Source organism: Vulpes vulpes, chromosome 5 (assembly GCF_048418805.1).
Source record: "Vulpes vulpes isolate BD-2025 chromosome 5, VulVul3, whole genome shotgun sequence".
NCBI lineage: Eukaryota > Metazoa > Chordata > Mammalia > Carnivora > Canidae > Vulpes > Vulpes vulpes.
In genome coordinates, this window is record NC_132784.1 from 79209168 (window position 1) to 79232973 (window position 23806).

The following is a 23806-nucleotide window of genomic DNA, read 5'->3' on the forward strand; positions in this document are numbered from 1 at the left end:
GATGTACATTATAAGCAACATCTCCATAAACTGCATATACCACCAAAAGGCTAGCTACCAGTCATCACCTTTAATTGACCTTCATTACCATTTTACGCACTCCGCAGTCTCCTTTCTCTGGTAACCATCAGTTGTTCTCTGGATCTATGAGTTTATTTTTGTATTATTATGTTTGTTTATCTTTTGTCTTTAGATTCCAGATAAGAGGGAAATCATGTAATAATTTTCTTTCTCCATCTGTCTCATTTCACATGGAAAAATACCTTCAAGGTCCAACCATGTTGTTTACAAACAGCAAATGTTCATTCTTCTTTATGGCCCAGTAGTATTCCAGTATATCTATATCTATATCTATATCTGTATCTATAGACACACACATATGTATCAATATATGTATATATATATCAATATATGTGTGTGTGTATATATATATATATATATATATATAACCTCCAGTTTTTAAAGATTTTATATGTTTATTTGAGAGAGTGTGTGTGTGTGTGGGCATGAGCAAGGAGGAGCAGGAGTAGGTGAGAGAGAACCCCAAGCAGACTCCACACTGAGCATGGAGCCCAACATACGGCTTGATCCCAAGACCCTGAGATCATGACTGGAGCCAAAATCAAGAGTTGGACACTCAACCAAGCCACCAGGTGCCCAAACATCCTCTTTATCCATTCATCCACTGATGAATACTAAAGATGTTTCCAAATGTTGGCAATTACAAATAATGCTGCAGTTAACATAAGAGTGAATATCTTTTTGAATTCATGTTTTTTTATTTCTTTGGAATACCCAGAAGTAGTATAGCTAGATAATATGGTAGATCTACTCTTAATTTTTTGAGGAACCTCCATACTATTTTCCAAAATGGCTGAACCAACTTACATATCCACTAACACTGCATAAGGGTTCCATTTTCTCCACATTTTCTCCAACAGGTATTATTTCTTATCTTTTTTAATATGAATTTATTTTTTATTGGTGTTCAATTTGCCAACATATAGAATAACACCCAGTGCCCATCAAGTGCCCCCCTCAGTGCCCGTCACCCAGTCACCCCCACCCCCCACCCACCTCCCCTTCCAGTTTTCTTCTTGTACTTAATTTCTAATTTCATACCATTGGAAAAGATGCTTAATACACTTTTAATCTCCTTAAATTCAATAAGACTAATTCTGTGGCTTAACATATGAACTACCTTGGAGCATGTTTCACTTGCACTCTAGAAAAGTATATATTCTGCTTCCTTTGGATGGGATGTTCTGCAAATGTCTGTTAATCCCATCTATTCTAACATGTAGTTTAAGTCCAATGTTTTCATACAAATATTCTGTCTGGGAGATCTATCCATTGTTGAAAATGGGGTGCTATACACAAAGATAAACTCAAAATGGATGAAAGATCTAAATATGAGACAAGATTCCATCAAAATCCTAGAGAAGAACACAGGCAACACCCTTTTTGAACTCGGCCACAGTAACTTCTTGCAAGATACATCCACAAAGGCAAAAGAAACAAAAGCAAAAATGAACTATTGGGACTTCATCAAGATAAGAAGCTTTTGCACAGCAAAGGATACAGTCAACAAAACTAAAAGACAGCCTACAGAATGGGAGAAGATATTTGCAAATGACGTATCAGATAAAGGGCTAGTTTCCAAGATCTATAAAGAACTTCTTAAACTCAACACCAAAGAAACAAACAATCCAATCATGAAATGGGAAAAAGACATGAAGAGAAATCTCACAGAGGAAGACACAGACATGACCAACATGCACATGAGAAAATGCTCTGCATCACTTGCCATCAGGGAAATACAAATCAAAACCACAATGAGATACTACCTCACACCAGTGAGAATGGGGAAAATTAACAAGGCAGGAAACAACAAATGTTGGAGAGGATGCGGAGAAAAGGGAACCCTCTTACACTGTGGGTGGGAATGTGAACTGGTGCAGCCACTCTGGAAAACTGTGTGGAGGTTCTTCAAAGAGGTAAAAATAGACCTGCCCTACGACCCAGCAATTGCATTGCTGGGGATTTACCCCAAAGATGCAGATGCAATGAAACGCTGGGACACCTGCACCCCAATGTTTATAGCAGCAATGTCCACAATAGCCAAACTGTGGAAGGAGCCTCGGTGTCCATCAAAAGATGAATGGATAAAGAAGATGTGGTTTATGTATACAATGGAATATTACTCAGCCATTAGAAATGACAAATGCCCACCATTTGCTTCAACGTGGATGGAACTGGAGGGTATTATGCTGAGTGAAATAAGTCAATCGGAGAAGGACAAACATTATATGGTCTCATTCATTTAGGGAATATAAATAATAGTGAAAGGGAATAGAAGGGAAGGGAGAAGAAATGGGTAGGAAATATCAGAAAGGGAGACAGAACATGAAGACTCCTGACTCTGGGAAACGAACTAGGGGTGGTGGAAGGGGGGGAGGGCAGGGGGTGGGGGTGAATGGGTGGCGGGCACTGAGGGGGGCACTTGATGGGATGAGCACTGGGTGTTATTCTGTATGTTGGCAAATTGAATACCAATAAAAAATAAATTTATTATTTAAAAAAAAAGAAAAAGAAAATGGGGTGCTGAGGTTTCTCGACTGTTATCATATTGCACCTATTTGTCCCATTGAGTCTGGTAATATTTCCTTTATAAATTTAGATGTTTCTATGTTGCATGCATAAATATTTGCAAATGTTATATCTTCTTGTTGAGTTGATCTTTTATAGTTATATAATGACCTTTGTCTCTTGTTAAAATCTTTAAGATCTATTTTTTTCTGATATAAAAACAGCTAAACCTCCTTTCTTTTGATTTACATTTACATGGAATTTCTTTTCCATCCCTTCATTTTTGTCTCTGTGTGTGTCTTTCAAGCTCTAATAAATAAGTCTCTCGTAGACAGCATATAGTTGGACCTTGTTCTATGTGTGTCTGTGTGTTTTTTTTTATCCATTCACTCACTCAGTGTGTTTGGCTGGAAAATTTAGTTCTTTGGTATTTAAAGTACTACTGATAAGTGTGGACTTAATATTGCATTTGGTTGTTTTCTGAATGTTTTGTAACTCATTTGTTTCTTCATCTCTTGCCCTCTGCCTTTGTATTTGATGATTTTCCATATTAGTATATTTAGATTCCTTTCTCCTTATCTTTCACAGATTTATTATAAATACTAGCTCTGTGGCTATCATGAGGTTTACATCAAACTTATTGTAACGGTCTACTTTAAACTGACAGCAACTTAAGTTCAAGTGTATATTAAAAGTACATTGCTACATTTTATTTTTTGATGCAACAACTTATATCCTTTTATTTTGTGTATCTATTAACAAATTATTATAGTTGTCACTTTATTTTTACTTTTGTCTTTTAAACCTTATGCTGCATTTATAAGTGATATATTACCATTATCACCACATAAGAATGCACTGAATTTACCTTTCTAATGATTTTGTTTTCATATGTTTTCTTACTACTAATTAGTGACATCTTGTTTCTGCTTGAAGAAGTCCCCTATAAGCTTTTTGTAAAGGCAATCTAGTGGCAATGAACTGCTCAGTTTTGCTTATCTAGAAACTCTATTCCCTCCTTCAATTCTAAAGGACAATTTATCCAGGTAGACTATTCTTGATTGGCAGGTTTTCTTCTTTTAGCACTTTGTTTTGTTTTGTTTATTTTGCACTTTGAATATATTGTGCCATACTCTTAGGCCTGCAATGTTTCTGCTGAAATATCTACTGATAATTTTATAGAGGCTTCTTTGAACATAAAAGTTGTTTTCCTCTGGCTACTTTTAAGATTATCTCCTTTTAATATATCTCATGTGGTTCTCTTTGGATTTATGTTACTTGGAATTCTTGGGGTTCTCGGATATAGATGTCTGTTTCTTTTCCTAGGTTAGGGAGCTTTTCAGCCATTATTTCTTTTTTTTTTTTTTTTAGTTTGTCTACCCATTGCCTTAATTATTAGAGCTTTATATTAATTCTTTTTTTATTAATAAATTAATTTTTATTGGTGTTCAATTTACCAACATACAGAATAACACCCAGTGCTCATCCCGTCAACTGTCCCCCTCAGTGCCCGTCACCCATTCACCCCCACCCCCCCGCCCTCCTCCCCTTCCACCACCCCTAGTTCGTTTCCCAGAGTTAGGAGTCTTTATGTTCTGTCTCCCTTCCTGATATTTCCCACACATTTCTTCTCCCTTCCTTTATATCAGCCATTATTTCTTGAAATAAGCTTTTTGCCCCTTTCTCTCTCTCTCTCTCTCCCTTCTGGGACCTCTATAATGCAAACAGACCAGTAGGTCTGTTTGACAGTGGCCTATACATCTCTTAAGCCAACACTTCACTCTATTTTATTCTTTATCTGGTTGCTCCTGACTAGATAAATTTCAAAGCCCTGTCTTCAACTTCATTGATCTAGTATGCGGCTCACCCTTTTTATTGAATTTTTCAGTTAACTTATTGTTTTCTTCAGCTCTGAGATTTCTGTTTGGTAATCTCTTATATTTTCTATCTCTGTTGAAATGCTCACTTTGTTAATGTATTGCTCTCCCAATGAGATGAGCATGTTTATGACCATAATTTGAATTCTCTATCAGATAAATCACTCATCTCTGTTTCATTAAGATCTGTTTATGAGGCTTTATCTTGTTCTTTTGTTTGAAACATATTTCTTTGTTTCCTCATTTTCCTTCTCTATGTTGGTTTCTGTGCATTAGAAAAATAGACACCTCTCCCAGTCTTAAAGGAGTAATACCATTTAGGAAATGAAACTTATTGTTCAGATGGGCCATAGCTCATGATTATTCAAACAGCCTTTTTTGCTCTTAGTGGCTCCTCATAGTTGAGGTTGTGCTACCATTTGCCAGTGTCTCAAAAGGGAGGATCCCAGTCAACATCTACATGCAGCATAATTGGAAGTCAGATACTCAAGAAGCATTTTTAAAGTATGCATATGGGCCTCTTTCAGGGAAATCATGGAATCAGGTGTTTCTATCTATGCCTCTGCACTAATCCCTGAGGGGAACAGCCTATTAAGGACTGTTTCTTTGTTTGGTACAATTCTATGGGATCCATGAATACAAGCCCCACTGGCCAAAAGGGCTCGGCTATCAAGGGATGTCCCCCCAGGGAGGACCCACAAAATCCAGGATATCAGGCATGAGCACAATCCTATCTAGGAGATACTGGTGACCTGGGGTAGCGCAGAGGGAAAGTACAGAGATAGTGCCTGCAGTCCTCCCCAGTCTCCAGAGATGATAGCAGTCCACCCATAGGTGCGTGTTAAATTAGAAGGGTTACCTCAGACTGTAGCTTTTATAATATGTATATGGGCCTCTTTCTATAAAAGACTGGGTGTTGAGTGTTTCTGACTACTCTCTGAATTAAGTCCTGGGTGATAGCCAGTTCAGAACAGTTTCTTTGTTTGCTATCATTTTGTGAATTTCACAGAGATTGGCTTTCAGAGATAGGTGTTTTGGGAGCCAATATCCCAGGAGGAAGTCTCAAACATTAAGGTGCTAGGCATTGGGTCCAAACCCTTCACAACTTGGGAGGAAGCTAGAAGTTGTGAGTTCCCTCCCAATCTATGTGACTGTGCCAGGGGTGGGGTTATTGGCAAGGCTGTATCTCCACATCTCCCATTTGTTTCAATGTAGAATTGTTCTTGTTTGAACAAGGTACAGGAGTCATTTGGCTAGTTTATGAATTTCTCTCACAGCATATTGCTCCATGTGGAGCTATAGATTTGGTGCGTTCATAAGAGAAAATAAGTTCAAGAGTCTCCTATGTTACTATCTTGAACTAAAATCCCTTTCTCTCTCCATTAAGAACTAAAAATTAGCACCTAGCCATGAACAAAAGTACATCTGTGGGAGCTGTGAGCTCTAGCACCACATGGCCAGGGCCAAGGAGGAATTTTGCTCTCCTGTAGTAGATAACAGGTAACAAATCTCAGTATGTGCTGTGAATCTAGTGGAAGCTAGCAAATCAGCCTGACACTCTCAGCCACAGTCAGGGAAAACCTGGAGTGCTAGTTTGTGTGAACAACCATGGAAAAGTAAGATTTTGTTCAAGTCCAGCTTTCCTGAGGAAAAAGTTCAGATATCCACTGGAGCAAAAATAAATACAAGTTTGTATGCCCTTGGCAGTACCATCCTTTCCTCCAAGGCAACACAGTGCAGGAATGAACTAGCCAGTGGCAAACTAGTCTGTGTGGCAAAAAGAAAGTGGTGAGTGAGTGCCTGGTTACTACAGCTGTGTGGAAAATAATGGAGAAACCCAGAAACCCATTTCTCTCCGGCAGTACTAAGTCCTAAGGTGGGACCTTCATTACTGGGAAGAGGGGGTGTAGATATCATGAAAGAAGTAGATAAGAATATCAAAGGGCATTCAAAGGATGTAATAGATCCCCCCATCTGACCAACAGTTACCCGCAACACCCTATGTGCCAAATCTACCCACCCTGTGATAGATCACTGTGCATTTTCTCAAGTCAGAGGCAAAAGTGAGCTCCAGTTAAGAATGAATATGCTAAGAAAAACTTCCGTTCAAGGAAGGAACCACAACTTAAGCTGTAGCTCCACCTTCTTCTAAGAAACAAAACAGAACTTTCTAGGAGCCAGTCTGGTGAGTTGTAAGAACTAGTGCACACATACAAGTTAAGAATTTAGCCATGAAAAGAAGTCTGGCATAGGCATGTCCAAACAAAGCTGAATAAGATACCAGCTATAGTAAAACCAATGAAAAATATCTCCCATCCAAAGATAGCTAGTAAAGATTTGAGGAGGTATCTGCTATTTCAAATACAAAAGCAGGAACATAAAACTCCAATGAACATGAGATACAAGGAGTCATATCATCATTAAAAAATAAAAATAATCCTCCAATAACCAACTCAAAGGCACAGAATTTTGCAATCCAGCTAATAAAGTACTCAAAATAGCGGTTTTGAGAGTGCCTGGGTGGTTCAGTCAGTTAAGCATCTCCCTTCTGCTCTGGTCTCAATGATCCTAGGAGTTTTGGGATCAAACCCTGCTCAGCAGAGAATCTGTTTCTCCCTCTCCCTTTGCCCATCCCCCTGCACCTTTTCTCTTTCTCTCTAAATAAATAAATAAATAATAAATAAATAAAATCTTTAAAAATAAAACACCAAAATAGCTGTTCTGAAGAAACTAAAGAGATACAAGAAAACACAAAAAGACAATTCAATGAAATAAAAAAGAATATATGAACAAAGCGGGAAATTTCATAGACATAGAAATCATTAAAAATTACCAAGCAGAAAATCTAGAGCTGCAGGATTCGATGAATAAAATGAAAAATATGCAACAGGAAGCATCCATAGTAGACAGAAACAGAAAGTAGAATCAGGGAACCTGAGTACAGGAACTATGAGATAACCCAGTCAGAGAACAAGAAAAAAAAAAAAAAAAGAATAAAAGAGTGCAAAGAAAGCCTCTGGGAACCATGAAGCATATGGCTTTAGAATAATTGGAGTTAGAAAAAGAAAAGAGAGGAGAAGGAGACAGAAAGTCTATTTAAAGATACAATAGCTGAGAACTTCCTAAAGCTAGGAAGATACATGGACATCCAAGTTAATGAAGCTAATAGACTGCTACATTATCTCATTGCAAAATGACCTTCTCCAAGGCATATTATAATGAAAGTGTCAAAAATTAGAAAGAGAGAATCCTAAAAGCAAGTGAGAAAAAAAAGTGTATAATCTGCAAAGGAACTCCCATTAGGTTATCAATGGATATCACAGCAGATACACTTAGGCCAAGAGACAGTGGAATGATGTATAAGAAGTGTTGGGAAAATATACCAACTGAGAATCTCTGCCCAAACTATCCTACAGATAAGAAGGAGAAATAAAGACTCTCCCAGATAAGTAAATGAGAGTATTAATCACCATTAGATCCTTCCAGCTAGAAATAATGAAAGGAGATTCTCCAGCTGAACTGAAAAGATGTAACACGAAAACATGAAAATAGACCACACACTGGTAGAGGTAAATATACAATCAGATTTAGAAGGCTATTTCTGTATAGGATAGAGTTTTAACCAATTAATTATAGTATAACTATAGTACAACTACTGTAGTTTGTGAACAAACACACAACATAGGAGCACCTGGGTTGCTCAGCCAGTTAAGTGTCTGCCTTCAGCTCAGGTCATGATCCAGGCATCCTGGGATTGAGCCTCATGTAGTTGTTGGGCTCCCTCCTCTTCAGCAAGGAACCTGCTTCTCCCTCTCCCTCTGCTGCTCTCCCTGCTTATGCTCTCTCCTGCCCTCTCTGTGTCAAAATAAATAAATAAATCTTTAAACACACACACACACACACACACCACATAAAAAGTAAACTGTGATATCAAAAATATAAAAGAATGAAGTAAAAGGATAGCTATTTTGTATGACACCAAAGTTAAATTGCTATCAGCTTAAAATGGATTTTTTGGTCTATGTTTTATGTAAACCATGTGGTAACCACAAAGCAAAAACTTATATTAGGTTCACAGAAGAGAAAGGGGAAATCAAAGCATACCATCAGGAAAAATAACCAATTCACAAAGTTAAGAGGAAACAGGAAAAACAAACAATTGAACAACAAAAATAGCCAGAAATCAATTAATAAGTTTACATTAGTAAGATAACATATTATAAGTATCCTAAGTGTAAATACACTGAATTCACCAACCAAAGGCACAACCAAAGACAAACAAACAAATAACCCTAACTATACACTGCCTAGAAGAAACTCACTTCAGCTTTAAGGACACACAAGCTAAAGGTGAGATGGAAAAAGTGGAAACTAAAAGAAAGCAGTGCAGCTATACTTATATCAAACAAAATAGACTTTTAGCCAAAAATGGGAATAAGAGACAAAGAAGGTCATTATATAATAATAAAGGGGTCAATTCATCAAGAAGACATAACAACCAAAAATATATGTATCCAATATCAGAGTGCCAATACAGATTAAGGAAATATTAACAGATCTGAAGGGAAAAACAGACAGCAATACAATAATAGTAGGAGACTTCAGTACCCACTATCAGCAATAGATGGATATCCCAGCAGAAAATCTACATGAAAATGTTGGACAAAACCAAACACCAGACCGGATGTCGCTAATAGACATTTATAAAACATTCTATCCAATGGCACCAAAATACATTCTTCTTAAGTGCATACTTAAAATTCTTTAGAATAAATCATATGATAGGACACAAACCAAGTCTTAACAAATTCAAGAAGACTGAAATCATGCCAAGTATCTTTCCCAACCACATTATTATGAAACTAGAAATCAACAAAAGGAAAGCTGGAAAATTGACAAGCATGTGAAAACTAAACAACACGTTCCTAAACAACCAAAGGGTCAAAGAAGAACTCAAAAGAGGAATAAAAAAATATCTTAAGACCAATGGAAATGGCAACACAATACAGGAAAACCTATGGGAAACTACAAAAGCAGTTCTAAAAGGGAAGTTTACAAGGATAACTACATATACTAAGCAAATATAAAGATTTCAGAATAAACAACCTAACTTTTTACCTCATGGAACGAGGAAAAGTACAAACATAGCCAAAGTTATTAGAAGAAAGGAAATAACAAAAATCAGGGTGGAAATAAATGGAAAAAAGATCAGAAAAGTAATAGAAAAAAATCAACAAAACTAAAAGCTGTTTTTTTAACAGGAAAACAAAGTGACAAATCTTTAGCTAGACTAAGAAAAAAAGAGAAGACTAACCCTAACCCTAAACCTCATTTTATGATGCTAGCATTACCCTGACTCCAAAGAGAGATAAAGATACTACATGAAAATTACAGAAACATCCCTGATCAACATAGATGCAAAAATTCACAATAAAATATCAGCAAGTCTAAATCAACAACACATTAAAGGATCATACACCATGATTAAGTGAATATTATCCCTGAGACGCAAGATTAGTACAACAAACACAAAATCATAAATGTGATGCACCACATTCATGTAATAAAAGATAAAAGTCATATCATCTCAATGGATGCAGAAAAAGCATTTGAGAAAGTACATCCTTTGAGGAAACTCCACACAGTATCCAGAGTGGCTGCACCCGTTCCCATTCCCACCAACAGTGTAAGAGGGTTCCCTTTTCTCCGCATCCTCTCCAACATTTGTGGTTTCCTGCCTTGTTAATTTTCCCCATTCTCACTGGTGTGAGGTGGTATCTCATTGTGGTTTTGATTTGTATTTCCCTGATGACAAGTGATGCAGAGCATTTTCTCATGTGCTTCTTGGCCATGTCTATGTCTTCCTCTGTGAGATTTCTCTTCTTGTATTTTGCCCATTTCATGATTGGATTGTTTGTTTCTTTGGTGTTGAGTTTAAGAAGTTCTTTATAGATCTTGGAAACTAGCCCTTTATCTGATACGCCATTTGCAAATATCTTCTCCCATTCTGTAGGTTGTCTTTTAGTTTTGTTGACTGTATCCTTTGCTGTACAAAAGCTTCTTATCTTGATGAAGTCCCAAGAGTTCATTTTTGCTTTTGTTTCTTTTGCCTTTGTGGATGTATCTTGCAAGAAGTTACTGTGGCTGAGTTCAAAAAGGGTGTTTCCTGTGTTCATCTCTAGGATTTTGATGGAATCTTGTCTCACATTTAGATCTTTCATCCATTTTGAGTTTATCTTTGTATATGGTGCAAGAGAGTGGTCTAGTTTAATTCTTCTGCATGTGGATGTCCAATTTTCCCAGCACCATTTATTGAAGAGACTGTCTTTCTTCCAATGGATAGTCTTTCCTCTTTTATCGAATATTAGTTGACCATAAAGTTAAAAATAGACTTGCCCTACGACCCAGCAATTGCACTGTTGGGGATTTACCCCAAAGATACAGATGCAATGAAGCGCCGGGACACCTGCACCCCGATGTTTATAGCAGCAATGTCCACAATAGCCAAACTGTGGAAGGAGCCTCGGTGTCCATCGAAAGATGAATGGATAAAGAAGATGTGGTTTATGTATACAATGGAATATTACTCAGCCATTAGAAACGACAAATACCCACCATTTGCTTCAAGGTGGATGGAACTGGAGGGTATTATGCCGAGTGAAGTAAGTCAATCAGAGAAGGACAAACATTATATGTTCTCATTCATTTGGGGAATATAAATAATAGTGAAAGGGAATAGAAGGGAAGGGAGAAGAAGTGTGTGGGAAATATCAGAAAGGCAGACAGAACATAAAGACTCCTAACTCTGGGAAACAAACTAGGGATGGTAGAAGGGGAGGAGGGCTGGGGGTGGGGGTGAATGGGTGACAGGCACTGAGGGGGGCACTTGATGGGATGAGCACTGGGTGTTATTCTGTAAGTTGGCAAATTGAACACCAATAAAAATAAATTTATATTAAAAAAAAAGAAAAGAAAGGAAAAGTACATCCTTTCTTAATTAAAATTGTAAACAAATTGGGTATAAAAGAACTGATCTTAACATAAGAAAGGCCATAAATGAGAAACCCACAACTAACTTTATACTAAACAATGAAAGGCTAAAACCTTTTCCTCTAAGATCAAGAGCAAGACATGACAATCCATTCTCACCACTCTAATTCAACATAGTACTGAAAGTTCCAGGTAGAGCAATTAGGCAAGATAAGAAATAAAAGGCATCTACATCAGAAAGGAAGAAGAAAAATTATCATTACCACGAATTATATATCCCTATATCTAGAAAGTCCTAGAGAGTCAACCAAAAATCTGTTGGAACTAATCAACAAATTCAGTAAAGCTGCAGTATATAAAATCAACATACAGAAACTAGCTGCATTTCTATATACTAACAAGGAAACACCTGAAAAAGAAGTAAAAAAAATAGTATGCCATTCACAGTAATATTAAAAACAATAAAAATACTTGAGAATAAATTTAAAGGAAGTAAAAGATCTGCACTATTAAAACTACAACATATTTTTAATTCATTGAGTGGTATTTTTTATACATTTATTTTTTATTGGTGTTCAATTTGCCAACATATAGAATAATACCCAGTGCTCATCCCATCAAGTGTAAAACTACAACATATTGATGAAATTAAAGAAGACACACACACACACACACAAGACATCCCGTGTTAATGGATCAAAATCAATATTCTTCAAATGTTCGTACCATCCAAAGCCATCTATAGACTAAAGACAATCTCTATCAAAACTCCAATGACATTTTTTACCAGAATAAAAGCAATCCTAAAATTTGCATGAAACTTCAAAAGACCTAAGCCAAAGCAATCTTGAGAAAGAACAAAAGTGATGGCATCATACTCTTGATTTCAAACTATACTACAAAGCTATAGTATGGGTCTGACATAAAAATAGACACATAGACCAACAGAACAGAGTCCAGAAATAAATTCCCACCTATACATCACTAATATTTAAAAGGGAACCAAAAATATTCAATGGGGAAAGAATAGTCTCTTTAATAAATGGCTTTAGAAAAACTGGATAACCATATGCATAATAATGAAATCAGGCCACTATCTTTCATCACTCACAAAAACTAACCCTAAATGGGTTAAAGACAGGAACATTAGATCTGAAACCATAAAACTCCTAGAAGAAAAAATAGGGAGCAAGCACCTTAACCTTGGTCTTGAAAATGATAATTTGTATCTCACATCAGCAGCACAAGCAACAAAAGCAAAAGTCAACAAGTGGAACTATATCAAATCAAAAAGCTTCTACACAGCAAAAGAAACAAACAAAATCAATCAACCTACAGAACAGGAGAAAATATCCATAAACCATATACTGAAAAATATTTGCCAATCATGTGTCAGATAAGGGGTTAATATCATACACATATGGGGAGAATCATATAACTCAAAAGCAAAACAATCTGATTAAAAAATGAGTGGAAGAACTTAATATAGATATTTTTTCTAGAAGACACTTAAATGGCCAATATCAATGGAATATTAGCCATTAGAGTGCATGAAAAGGTACCCAATATCACTAATCATCAGGGAAATGTAAATCAAAAGCACAATGAGATATCAACTCACACATGTTAGAATGGTTATCATCAAGACAAGAGATAACAAGTGGTGGCGAGCATGTGGAATAAAGGGAATACTGGATGATATGCTATATGTTGGCAAATTGAACTCCAATAAAGAAAATTAAAAAAATAAAAATAAAAATTAGAGAATACAATAAATTAAGATAAATAAAATGAGTCTCTTTGATGCAGCATAAAAAATTTTAAAAAATAAAGGAAATATTTGTACACTATTGGTGGAAACATAAATTGGTTCAACCACTATTAAAATCAATATTAACGTTCCTCAATAAATTAAAGAACTGTATGATCCACCAACCTCACTTGTGTGTATACATTCAACAGAAATAAAAACAGGATGCCAAAAAGATAATCTACGCACCCATGTTTATTGCAGCATTATTCATAACAGACACGATACAGGAATGAAAAAGAATGATAACGATAACATGGTATTTACACACAATACAGTGAAATATTATTCAATTATGAAAGTGAGGAAATCTTGATTTGAAACAACACGGATGGACCCTGAGGGCATTATGGCAAGAGAGATAAGCCAGACAGAGAAAGACAAATACTGCATGACATCACTAATATGCAGAATCAAAAAGCCAATCTCATAGAAACAGAGTACAATTATGGCTAGCATGGCCTGGGGGACAAGGGAACTGGAGAAATGTTTTTTGAAAGGGTACTATCTTGTAACTAAAAGATGAATAGATCTGGCAGCGTGATGACTATAATCAATAATACTGGATTACATACCTCACAGAGGTGCTTCTCCTACTGAAGCCCTTATGGTTCCCTAGAAAGACTTCTCATACATTCTTACACATTTTTAAAGAACAGTGCCTGCATGGGGGGAGGAGGGCGCATATCCTTTATTCATACTGCACTACTTCCTTGATGGGATAAGCCCTCACATTCTCTCAGAGGTTCAATGATTCCCCATCTCTCAATCCTGTCCATCTGTAAACTTGTGAAAAATCTGGGAAAGTTTCAAATGCCTCTTCATTTATAGTCCTTAATTAAATGGAATAATTATATGACTTCGAATGGAGACTCCCTCCCAAAAAAAATATTAAGAACCCAAAGAATCTCCAAGGATAATATGTAATTGTAATGACATCCGTCGTTTTACATCAGTTGGTTCAATTCTGAGCAATCTGGCATTACAGCAGTCAATACAGATACACTCTATACTCCACTTTTCAAACAGATTACAAGAACCAAAAGTTTTATATTCTATTTTAGACAGAGAAAACTGGCCAAAGTTAAAAACCCTGCCTATTGTACTATCTATTTCCTCTCTGGCCCTTTGAGGCTTCCTAGGAAATATCAGCATTAGAATAACTCTAATCCACTCCATAAATTATATCACCCCATATAAAACCATAAATCTCTAGGACATAAAATGTTGAACACAAACAAACAAACAAAAAGTATGCCAGCCTTCCATATTTGTTCTTAGTCTATAATATTTAATATTCACTAACTCTATTATTACAATGAATTTTCACACACATGTATCCTCACACCAAACATGAACAGATGCTTGAAATACTAGAAATGATTTAATAGTGTGAAATGCTGGCTACATCAGGATAAATTTTCTTGATTTAATGGGAGAGAGAGATTTGAGCCCCACAATATAAGAAATAGCTATTGGCTGGGATATGGATTTTCAACATCACTCCCATCAGAAATCTCCACTGAACACTAGAAGCGAGAAATGAAGTCATCAGACTCATAAGTAAATGGTACTGAAGGAAAAACATTCTTCATTCCATTCTCCTTTATGGTTCAAATCACCTCCCACTTCCTTAGATTACAGTTGGCGGAGACTGGAAAGTGACCAAACTTATTAGATGACTAGCCTGGAAAGAGGCCGTCAACAAACATTAGCTATCTCAGACTGCTGTTGCCAAGCCAATTGTATAGCTTTGTTTCTGTTCAAAGGCACATCCACCCTATTTATTCCCATTATGGTCAGAAATCCAAAACAAACATTGATCACTCTCATGTCTGGATTATGCTGCATCAAAATATTTGGGAGACATAGTCTCTACACTCCTGGGGGCCTCTGCCAGGTACTGCTTCTTTACAATCAGAGGTCTGAGATAAACAGGCCTCAATCTCTAAAGCCAAAAGAAGCAAAGGGTTTCTAAACCTTACTGTTTAAAAATACCTGCAGATTGTTAATAAATGATGAGGCCACTCTTCATGTAGGGTGAAAGTATGAACCTCTAGGACCTAAAGATATTGTGGTTTGTATGGAATCAAGTCAGCTGTAAGTCCATTTGGCATATTATCTGTTACAAATTAAACTATCTTTATCCAAAGGCAGTGTGAATTTTGTTAGAATCCATTCATAAGGTTTCAAGAGGACAACTCTAGACAGGACATCAGCAATACCATGTCTTCTTTTGTAACCTCTTCAAGGCATCTTTGATTTCCTTGTTCCTCAGACTGTAAATCAAGGGATTCAACATGGGAATAACCACAGTGTAGAATACTGATGCAAATCTGTCAAAGCTGGAGGAACCACCAGAGCTGGAACTCAAATAGACAAAGATACTTGAGGTATAGAAGAGAGAAACTGCTGTCAGATGAGAAGCACAGGTGTTGAAAGCTTTGGATCTGCCTTTAGCTGAAGTGATCTTCATGATGGAGATGACAATAAATCCATAGGATATCACAATAATAAAGGCATTTATTATCCCAAAGATCATTGCTAGTATAGCAAGCAACAGTTGTACAAAGAAGGTGTCAGTGCAGGACAGGATTAATAGTTGGGGCATGTCACAGAAGAAGTGGTTGATGACATTCGGCCCACAGAAATGAAGCTGAAACATGGCACACAACTGGGATATACTAGCAGAGAGTGCAGCCAGATAGGATCCCAGCACCATCTGAATACAGAGCGTGGGTGACATGACTGATGAATAGAGAAGTGGGTTACAAATGGCAGTGTATCGGTCATAAGCCATGGCTGTCATGAGACAAGACTCACTCAGTCCCATGGTTGAAAAGACAAAGTACTGAACGGCACAACCCACAAAGGTGATGGTTTGCTGCTCTTGGAAAAAGTTGGAGAGCATCTTGGGAGCTGTAGAGGTCACATAGCAGACATCGATGAAGGACAGATTACTGAGGAAGAAGTACATGGGCGTGTGGAGGTGAGAGTCCATCCTTATTAAGATGATGAGGCCCAGGTTCCAAGTCAGAGTCAAAACGTAAATCAGCAGGAATACAGCAAAGAGCACTGCTAGGATTCTGGGGAAATCAGAGAATCCCAAAAGGATGAAATAAGTGATCTCTGTAGTATTTCCTCCCCCAGTCATTGCTTGTGCTTCTAAAATCAGAAAAGAGAAAAAAGAAGGCACTGCTGACCCAGGTGAAATGAGAGCATTACAATCCCATATGTTCCATAGTTTCCCTCCATGGAGTGTGGGGAAAGAAGCAATGCCTCACTGACCTGATGAAAAGATCCAGTTTTTCATCTCAAATTGTCAAGAAGTGACTTTTTAGTGTCTTGTGTTCTCACCTATTTCATGAAGTCTCATGAAAATTAAAGAGATATTTTCAAATTTGACTGAGAACTAAAACAACACAAAGGCTACGATTGTTACAGAGATCATTAAATGCTTTTTAAAAACATCTGATAATTCATTATATAACTGTTGTTTTATAAAAAGCATAAGTGGTATCACTCCAGATTAAAACTGAAATAGCCTTTCAAGATGGTCATCTAGATAAATTTTTTTAAGGTTTTATTTATTTATTCACAAGAGACCCTGAGAGAGGGGCAGAAATATAGGCAGAGGGAGAAGCAGGCTCCCCATGGGGAGTCCGATGTGGGACTCAATCCCAGGACCCCAGGATCACACCCTGAGCCAAACGCAGATGCTCAACTACTGAGCCACTCAGGCGTCCTCATCAAGATAAATTTTTTAAATTTCTTCTTTTATCCTTAAGAAGTTATTGACCCTATTTGTAATAATTTCACAAAATTTATATGAATGTAGTTAATATATCTTCTAACTGGCCTGGAAAACTATATCATAACTTATGACAGCATATGTGCCCAATAAAGTTATGGAACAGGTCTTCTCACAGAAGTCTTCGTACTAAATATACCAATGCAAGGGTAGGATAGCTCACTATTGACCCCAACATTTTTTTAATTTTAGGGTATTTTACTACTTGAGAAACAGCATAGTACTGTTAAAGGTTCAGACTTTGGAGTTTTGTCTGATACCCTCTCACTTTACGAAATTGTCCCAGTAGCTTAAACACATTAAGACTGATTTACTCAAAATAAAGTGAGAACATTAAGAGCTCCTGGACTGTAAGATTACTACGATGGTTACAAGAAAATTCATGGGGATGATCAGCACGCAACTCTGTACAAGTAATTGTCCACTAGGGGTTGGCTATTATTATCATGGATTGCTTACAGATAACCATGAATGACAGCCGTACCCATGGTTAGGAATGTCACCAGTTGTAGGGGTTAATTTGAGGAATTTCCTGAGACATCATTGACCTTATAGACAGTGAGGAATCATTACCTCTAGGCAGATGTAGATTCAGACCTCATGTAAAAGCAAATAAAAACACCCAGGGCCATGAAGACATAAACCACATAAACAATGTTCTATTTAGTTTGCTTGAGTTTGAGTATACTTGCTTGACAACCAGAATCAAACATGATGACCTTGATGCAAAGAAAAAGTAAATAATTTCAATTACCAAATACTACATAGGTATGGTTCATCACATATTAATCTTCTAAATTAGATGGTCTCTATGCCTAGAGGCAACAATATCATTAATCAATCACTATTTCTGTTTTGTATTATTCTGTTATCTCCCAGTCAGCTGGATTGTAAAGCCCTGATGCCACTTTTTATGTGTCACCACCACCACCTTGAGCCAATGATGCTATACACAGACATAGTCTAGTGAAGAGGTTTTCCTAATTAATGAAAATATCTTGTATACAAATATTTGTGTTGCCAAATAAATAAATGTTGAACAAATGGTTCTTTTACCCACTTTTGGATGCAAAACTAAAATTATCTTATTTGAATTATGGTTTTAACACTTGGAAATCTTTCTGCTGACTCCTAAAGTGTTGCCAATATAATATCTCTCTTATTATCTCAAGATGAAATGGAGTCAATGAAAACATTTTGAAACTATAAACTCTCATGTACAACATCCCCCAATATACCAACACAATCAATTAATTCAGCAAAAATAAGCCAAGCTTCTGATCAAACACTGTAGTAAAACTCTTCATTTCCGTATTATATTCTGCTGACAGAGGCAGCCAGAGCTAAAAGTATTTTATGTAACTCATCATTCCCCCCCACCAGAAAGATAAGCAATTATGGATTGTTTATTAATTCATGATAAAATTGATCCTGAAAATTTATCTTGTTGAAATTTGGTAACACAGAGTAAGACAGAAAAATTCTGAATATAGTCAGTCTCTTTGGTTAAGTTTTAAGGTGGTTATGTGTTGAGGGTACAAAATGATTCTGAAGGTGATGAGGTGACAGTTTTAAGTTTTAAGACGGTATCTGTTCACCATCTCCCAAATAGTTTGAGAAGAAATAGAGACTGACAGACATACTGGTTGCAGATGAGGTTAAAGCTAATCAAAGCTTTTCCAACCTGAAAAACTAAAGACATGGTCAGTTTGTAAGGTTGTTCAGGGAATAAAATCAGATAAAGAAAGCCAAGTCGTTGCAATGAAGAACAGTGTAAGTAAAAAATAAAAAGAAGAGGAGTTAAAAAGACAGGCCAACGACTACCAATGTTGGTAGTGAGGCATCTCACTCACAGTAGACCCACACTAGCGCCTCGGACACACAGTCTCCAAAGATGAGTTACTCAAAGTACTTCAAAAAGGCAATGAAACTGTACAAAAGTACTCTTATATCACCATTTAGAGACCTGCTTGCCTTCTGCCGCTCAGAAATTATCAATCAAAGCTATATATTGACATGGAAATCAAATTAACTAATGATTATTACAACAGACTCCTAAACAAAAAATTCAGAGTCTTGGGATGGATAAAGTTGGAAAATCAAGACTAGAATGTGGGATCTTAGGAAATTCCTCTGAAAGTAAGTAAATCATTATTTTTAATTCAGTGCTCAATTATTCAATTCTAAAATTTGTTAGGCTTTCTAAACATTCTCATTAGATTCTAAATAATCCCATTATCCCTCATTTTACAGGTGAAAAAACCAGAAGGTAATGGAGCTCAAGATCACACCCTTAAGAAATTACAGAACTAGAACTCAACATTCATCCCTCACCCCAGAATAATCCCTGAAATTTTAGATTAGAGATTCATCTTCTCAATGAAGTCCAGAGAAGCTGGGTAAGGAGCAAGAGAACCCAAGGAAGAGCCCACAGCGGAGGGTATGGGAGTGAGAAAGAGGTGAAGAATGGAAGAGACTGTGGACAAAAACCTTGCTCCACACAGGTCCTACTGGAAGAATCGCATGTCTATTAAGATAACAGAATCCACTGTTCTCACTAAATCTTGCCCTCTCACCTGACCCAGATTCCCCAAGAAGACAGACCTCTTGCCAAGGGCTGAAATTGCCTGTTTCCTTTCCAAAAGAATTTTCCAGGTAGGCCCTATTGCTCTCCAAGCAAGATGGGAGCCTTTGGCCATCAAACTGGCTATCCACTCAGGGCAAGAGAGACGCCCACAACTGAGATCCTCTTAAATATGTTATTGTTGAGGGCACAGGTAAGAGGAGAAAAGACAATTAGAGGGAGAAAACCCTCTAGATACTTGTCCTCTGGAGTCATGGTTGTCATGGAGTATTTCTCCTGCTAATTTCATGCCCCACTTTGCCATGTCCCTTCTGGATCCATTCCGCACTTTCTCACCAATCCAATCATGTTTTCATAATTATAGCTTTTCTATTAGAAACTTAAAAGTCTTTAGGGCTGGAAAGAACCTACGGATCATATAGTCTAACACCTTCAATTACCAGGTGAGGAACCTAAAACCAGGGGAGCTAAAAGATTTGCTCAAGATGACACTGGTAAAATACTAGCTGGTAAAACACTTTAATTAAAATAGATATATGTGAACAATTCCCTGTGTACAAAGCACTTGCATTTTAGGTGTATACATACATACGTTTTCTCAAATATCTGACCAGATCCAATCATCACAGCTTCCTGTGAGGCAGACATTGCATTATTTCCTATGCATAAGTCAGGAAGTTGAGGCAATAAGGGACAATAAAACGAATTCATGACAGAGTCAATATTTATCATGGCTACAACCTGAGGCATTGGTAGTACCAATCTGGGTACAATTCTGACCCTTCCACTTGGTGACTTGTGTGTGACCTTGAACAAATTAACCTCTCCCAGCCTCAGGATTATCATCAAATGGGGTGACAGTAGTAGCTACTTCTTAGAGTAGGCCTTGACAGAGAGAAACAAACTGGATAATGCTTTTAAAGCACTTACCAAGGGATATAATACAAGCACACCTTCTGTTAATAGTAGGTGTACTTTCTATGTTCTGATTTGGAGTTCTTGCCAACATTTTATGCTGCATTACTAATCCTTCACTAAAAATATCTACTTAGCATCATTCCCACAAACATTTTTGTCATTTGCTTCTAGTTGTTTAGAAATGAAACTCATCTACCCTGCCAGTTACTAGGGATACAGAGATGTTTTAGATAAGGTCCCATTCTTGGTTTGGCCTATTTCAACTATTCTCACTTCTAGGGAGAACGGGGTGGGTGGGCAGTGAGATAATTATTTAACTCTTGCTGATAGGTTAGTATATATACCCAGATAAGAACTGTAATAACTTAATCCTTAACGAGTTTTTTTTTTAACAAAACATGTTCTTAAGAGAGTTTTAAAAGTATAACACCAAAAGTATAGAGTGTGAGTACCATGGCCAAGTAATAGAGGACATACTTCTGGTCTATAAGAACCATGTATGTTCCACAAATCACACTTTATGAGGTCCAAATGAATTGTTGCTCCACTGGGAAGAACGTGGCAGACATCTATGTGCCCAAAGGTTCTATCTGTAATATTTGTAATAATTTCTCACCTGCCATCTTCATCTGGTTACAGAAGAAAATCAAATCTATGTGATGTAGCTGCATGAAGTATGAAGTTATTGTATAAATAGTAATGTAATATGCATGAAATTAGTCCATGAAGATATGAAAAATAATATCTTTTTAAATTCTCTTGACTATACTCTGAGTCTCCACGGTACCCCAAGTCTGGTGGCTCTTCTGCTCCCTGGTCAACTTATTGTCCTAGTATCCCTGAGAGTCGCAGACCTCTGGGCCTTGGGCCCAGCCACCCTACACACATCACAGTAGCCATCATTTCTGAGATCCTGCAGGGTCCTGGGAAGCTACCATGAAACATGTTCCAGGCTTGCTTTTACCCAGAAATGGATGACTTTTACTGCTTTATAACCTCTGAGATTCTCCCCAACCTTGATTCTACTTTTCAAGTATAATTAACATACAGTGTTATTAGTTTCCAGTGTATGATATAATGAATGGCCCAACCAGAAATCAAAGAGGAAATCTAAAGATACATGGGGGAAAATGGAAATGAAAACACAACAGTCTAAAATTTCTGGGATGCAGCAAAAGCTTTTCTAAGAGAGAATTTTTTTTTCAGATTTAATTTATTCATGAGACACGGAGAGAGAGAGAGAGGCAGAGACAAGGGCAGAGGGAGCAGCAGGCTCCATGGAGGGAGCCCAACGTGGGACTCGATCCAGGATCACGCCCTGGACCAAAGGCAGGCACCAAACCATTGAGCCACCCAGGGATCCCCTCTAAGAGAGAATATTATACTAATGCAGGCCTACCTCAAGAAGCAAGAAAAATATACAACCTTGATTTTAAGTGTGCCTCTTCTTTCTTCCACTATTTATCCCATTTTTTTTTCACAATTCACTTCACAAGGAGGCCCAAGGAGTAGGGTGTTTCCAAACTTTCAATGAATGCTTGTTAATATTTGGACTCTGAAGCATTTCTAACATATGAGTGCAATAGGCAGCTTCCAAGATGGTCCCCAATAATCCTGGCCTTCTGGTGTTCACAGGTTTTTGTAGACTCCCTCCTATTTCTAATAGGGCTAACTCATGTAACCAAGAACATTGGCCTCCACCATCAGCCGGCACAAACTTGCTAGTCTATTTTAGAAGTGGGTCCTCCAGGCTCAATCCGGCTTCAGAGGACTACAGCCCTAACCAACTACTTACTGGAGTGCAACCTCATGAGAGACATCAGAACCACATAACCAAGTTGACCCTGAATTCCTGATCCACATAAAATGCATTATAAATATTTACATTTGAAGTCATGAAGTTTTGTAGTGATTTTTGAGCAACAGGTAACTAATATATTATGAGGAGAGACCACTTATACTCAAAAGGAGTATAATTGCAGTTTTGTGATGTTGGTATATATCATAAAACTATCCCAGAGTCAGGAATCTTTCATTTTTAACAACAAAAAAAAGAACTGCAACTGGGCATAACAATAAATTGAATCTATTAGCTCATAAAACTGAAGGAGTCAGAGAAAATTTGATCCATTGGCTCAAACAATATTACAAATGTCCAGTTTCTTCTCTTCTGTTTAATATGCCACATAAGAATGCAGTATCTTCTTTTAAACACACAAAATCTACTTTAATCTGAGTGAACTAATTTTGGAGTTTCATTTTTTACATAGTTTTATGCTCCATTCATTGTCTTTTCACCATCTGAGTTCTTTTGTTGCTTATTTGTTTATTTTAGGCTGTCTTTTCACATGCAGGGAGAAGCACTAAAGAGCAAGATTTGAGGCTTGGTGTTTATGACCAGAGACTGTCCTCTGTTGGGTTTCCTGCTAGTAAATCTGGGGGTCTCTTCTCAGTTGCTCTGATGAACCTCTGCTAGAACTATGGGCTGGTTTTTTTTTTAATAAATTAATTTTTTTATTGGTGTTCAATTTACCAACATACAGAATAACACTGAGTGCTCATCCCGTCAAGTGTCCCCCTCAGTGCCCGTCACCCATTCACCCCCACCCCCCACCCTCCTCCCCTTCCACCACCCCTAGTTCATTTCCCAGAGTTAGGAGTCTTTATGTTCTGTCTCCCTTTCTGATATTTCCCACACATTTCTTCTCCCTTCCCTTCTATTCCCTTTCACTATTATTTATATTCCCCAAATGAATGAGAACATACACTGTTTGTCCTTCTCTGATTGACTTACTTCACTCAGCATAATACCATCCAGTTCCATCCACGTCGAAGCAAATGGTGGGTATTTGTCGTTTCTAATGGCTAAGTAATATTCCATTGTATACATAAATCACATCTTTATCCATTCATCTTTCGATGGACACTGAGGCTCCTTCCACAGTTTGGCTATTGTGGACATTGCTGCTATAAACATCGGGGTGCAGGTGTCCCGGCATTTCATTGCATCTGAATCTTTGGGGTAAATCCCCAACAGTGCAATTGCTGGGTCGTAGGGCAGGTCTATTTTTAACTCTTTGAGGAACCTCCACACAGTTTTCCAGAGTGGCTGCACGAGTTCACATTCCCACCAACAGTGTAAGAGGGTTCCCTTTTCTCCACATCCTCTCCAACATTTGTTGTTTCCTGCCTGGTTAATTTTCCCCATTCTCACTGGTGTGAGGTGG

The 23806-nt window shown here is 37.3% G+C and overlaps 1 protein-coding gene across 1 annotated transcript; it reads right to left on the bottom strand.

The window, feature by feature from the left end:
• Positions 1-15481: 15481 nt before the first annotated feature.
• Positions 15482-16420, bottom strand: LOC112930517 (olfactory receptor 5AN1-like). Its single transcript, XM_026012869.2, has one exon. It carries the CDS (start codon positions 16418-16420, stop codon positions 15482-15484), a length of 939 nt encoding a protein of 312 aa, XP_025868654.2.
• Positions 16421-23806: the final 7386 nt, after the last annotated feature.

Excerpts from the sequence above, each read along its gene's own strand:
- LOC112930517 (XM_026012869.2), bottom strand. The coding sequence starts at position 16,420 with ATGACTGGGGGAGGAAATACTACAGAGATCACTTATTTCATCCTTTTG.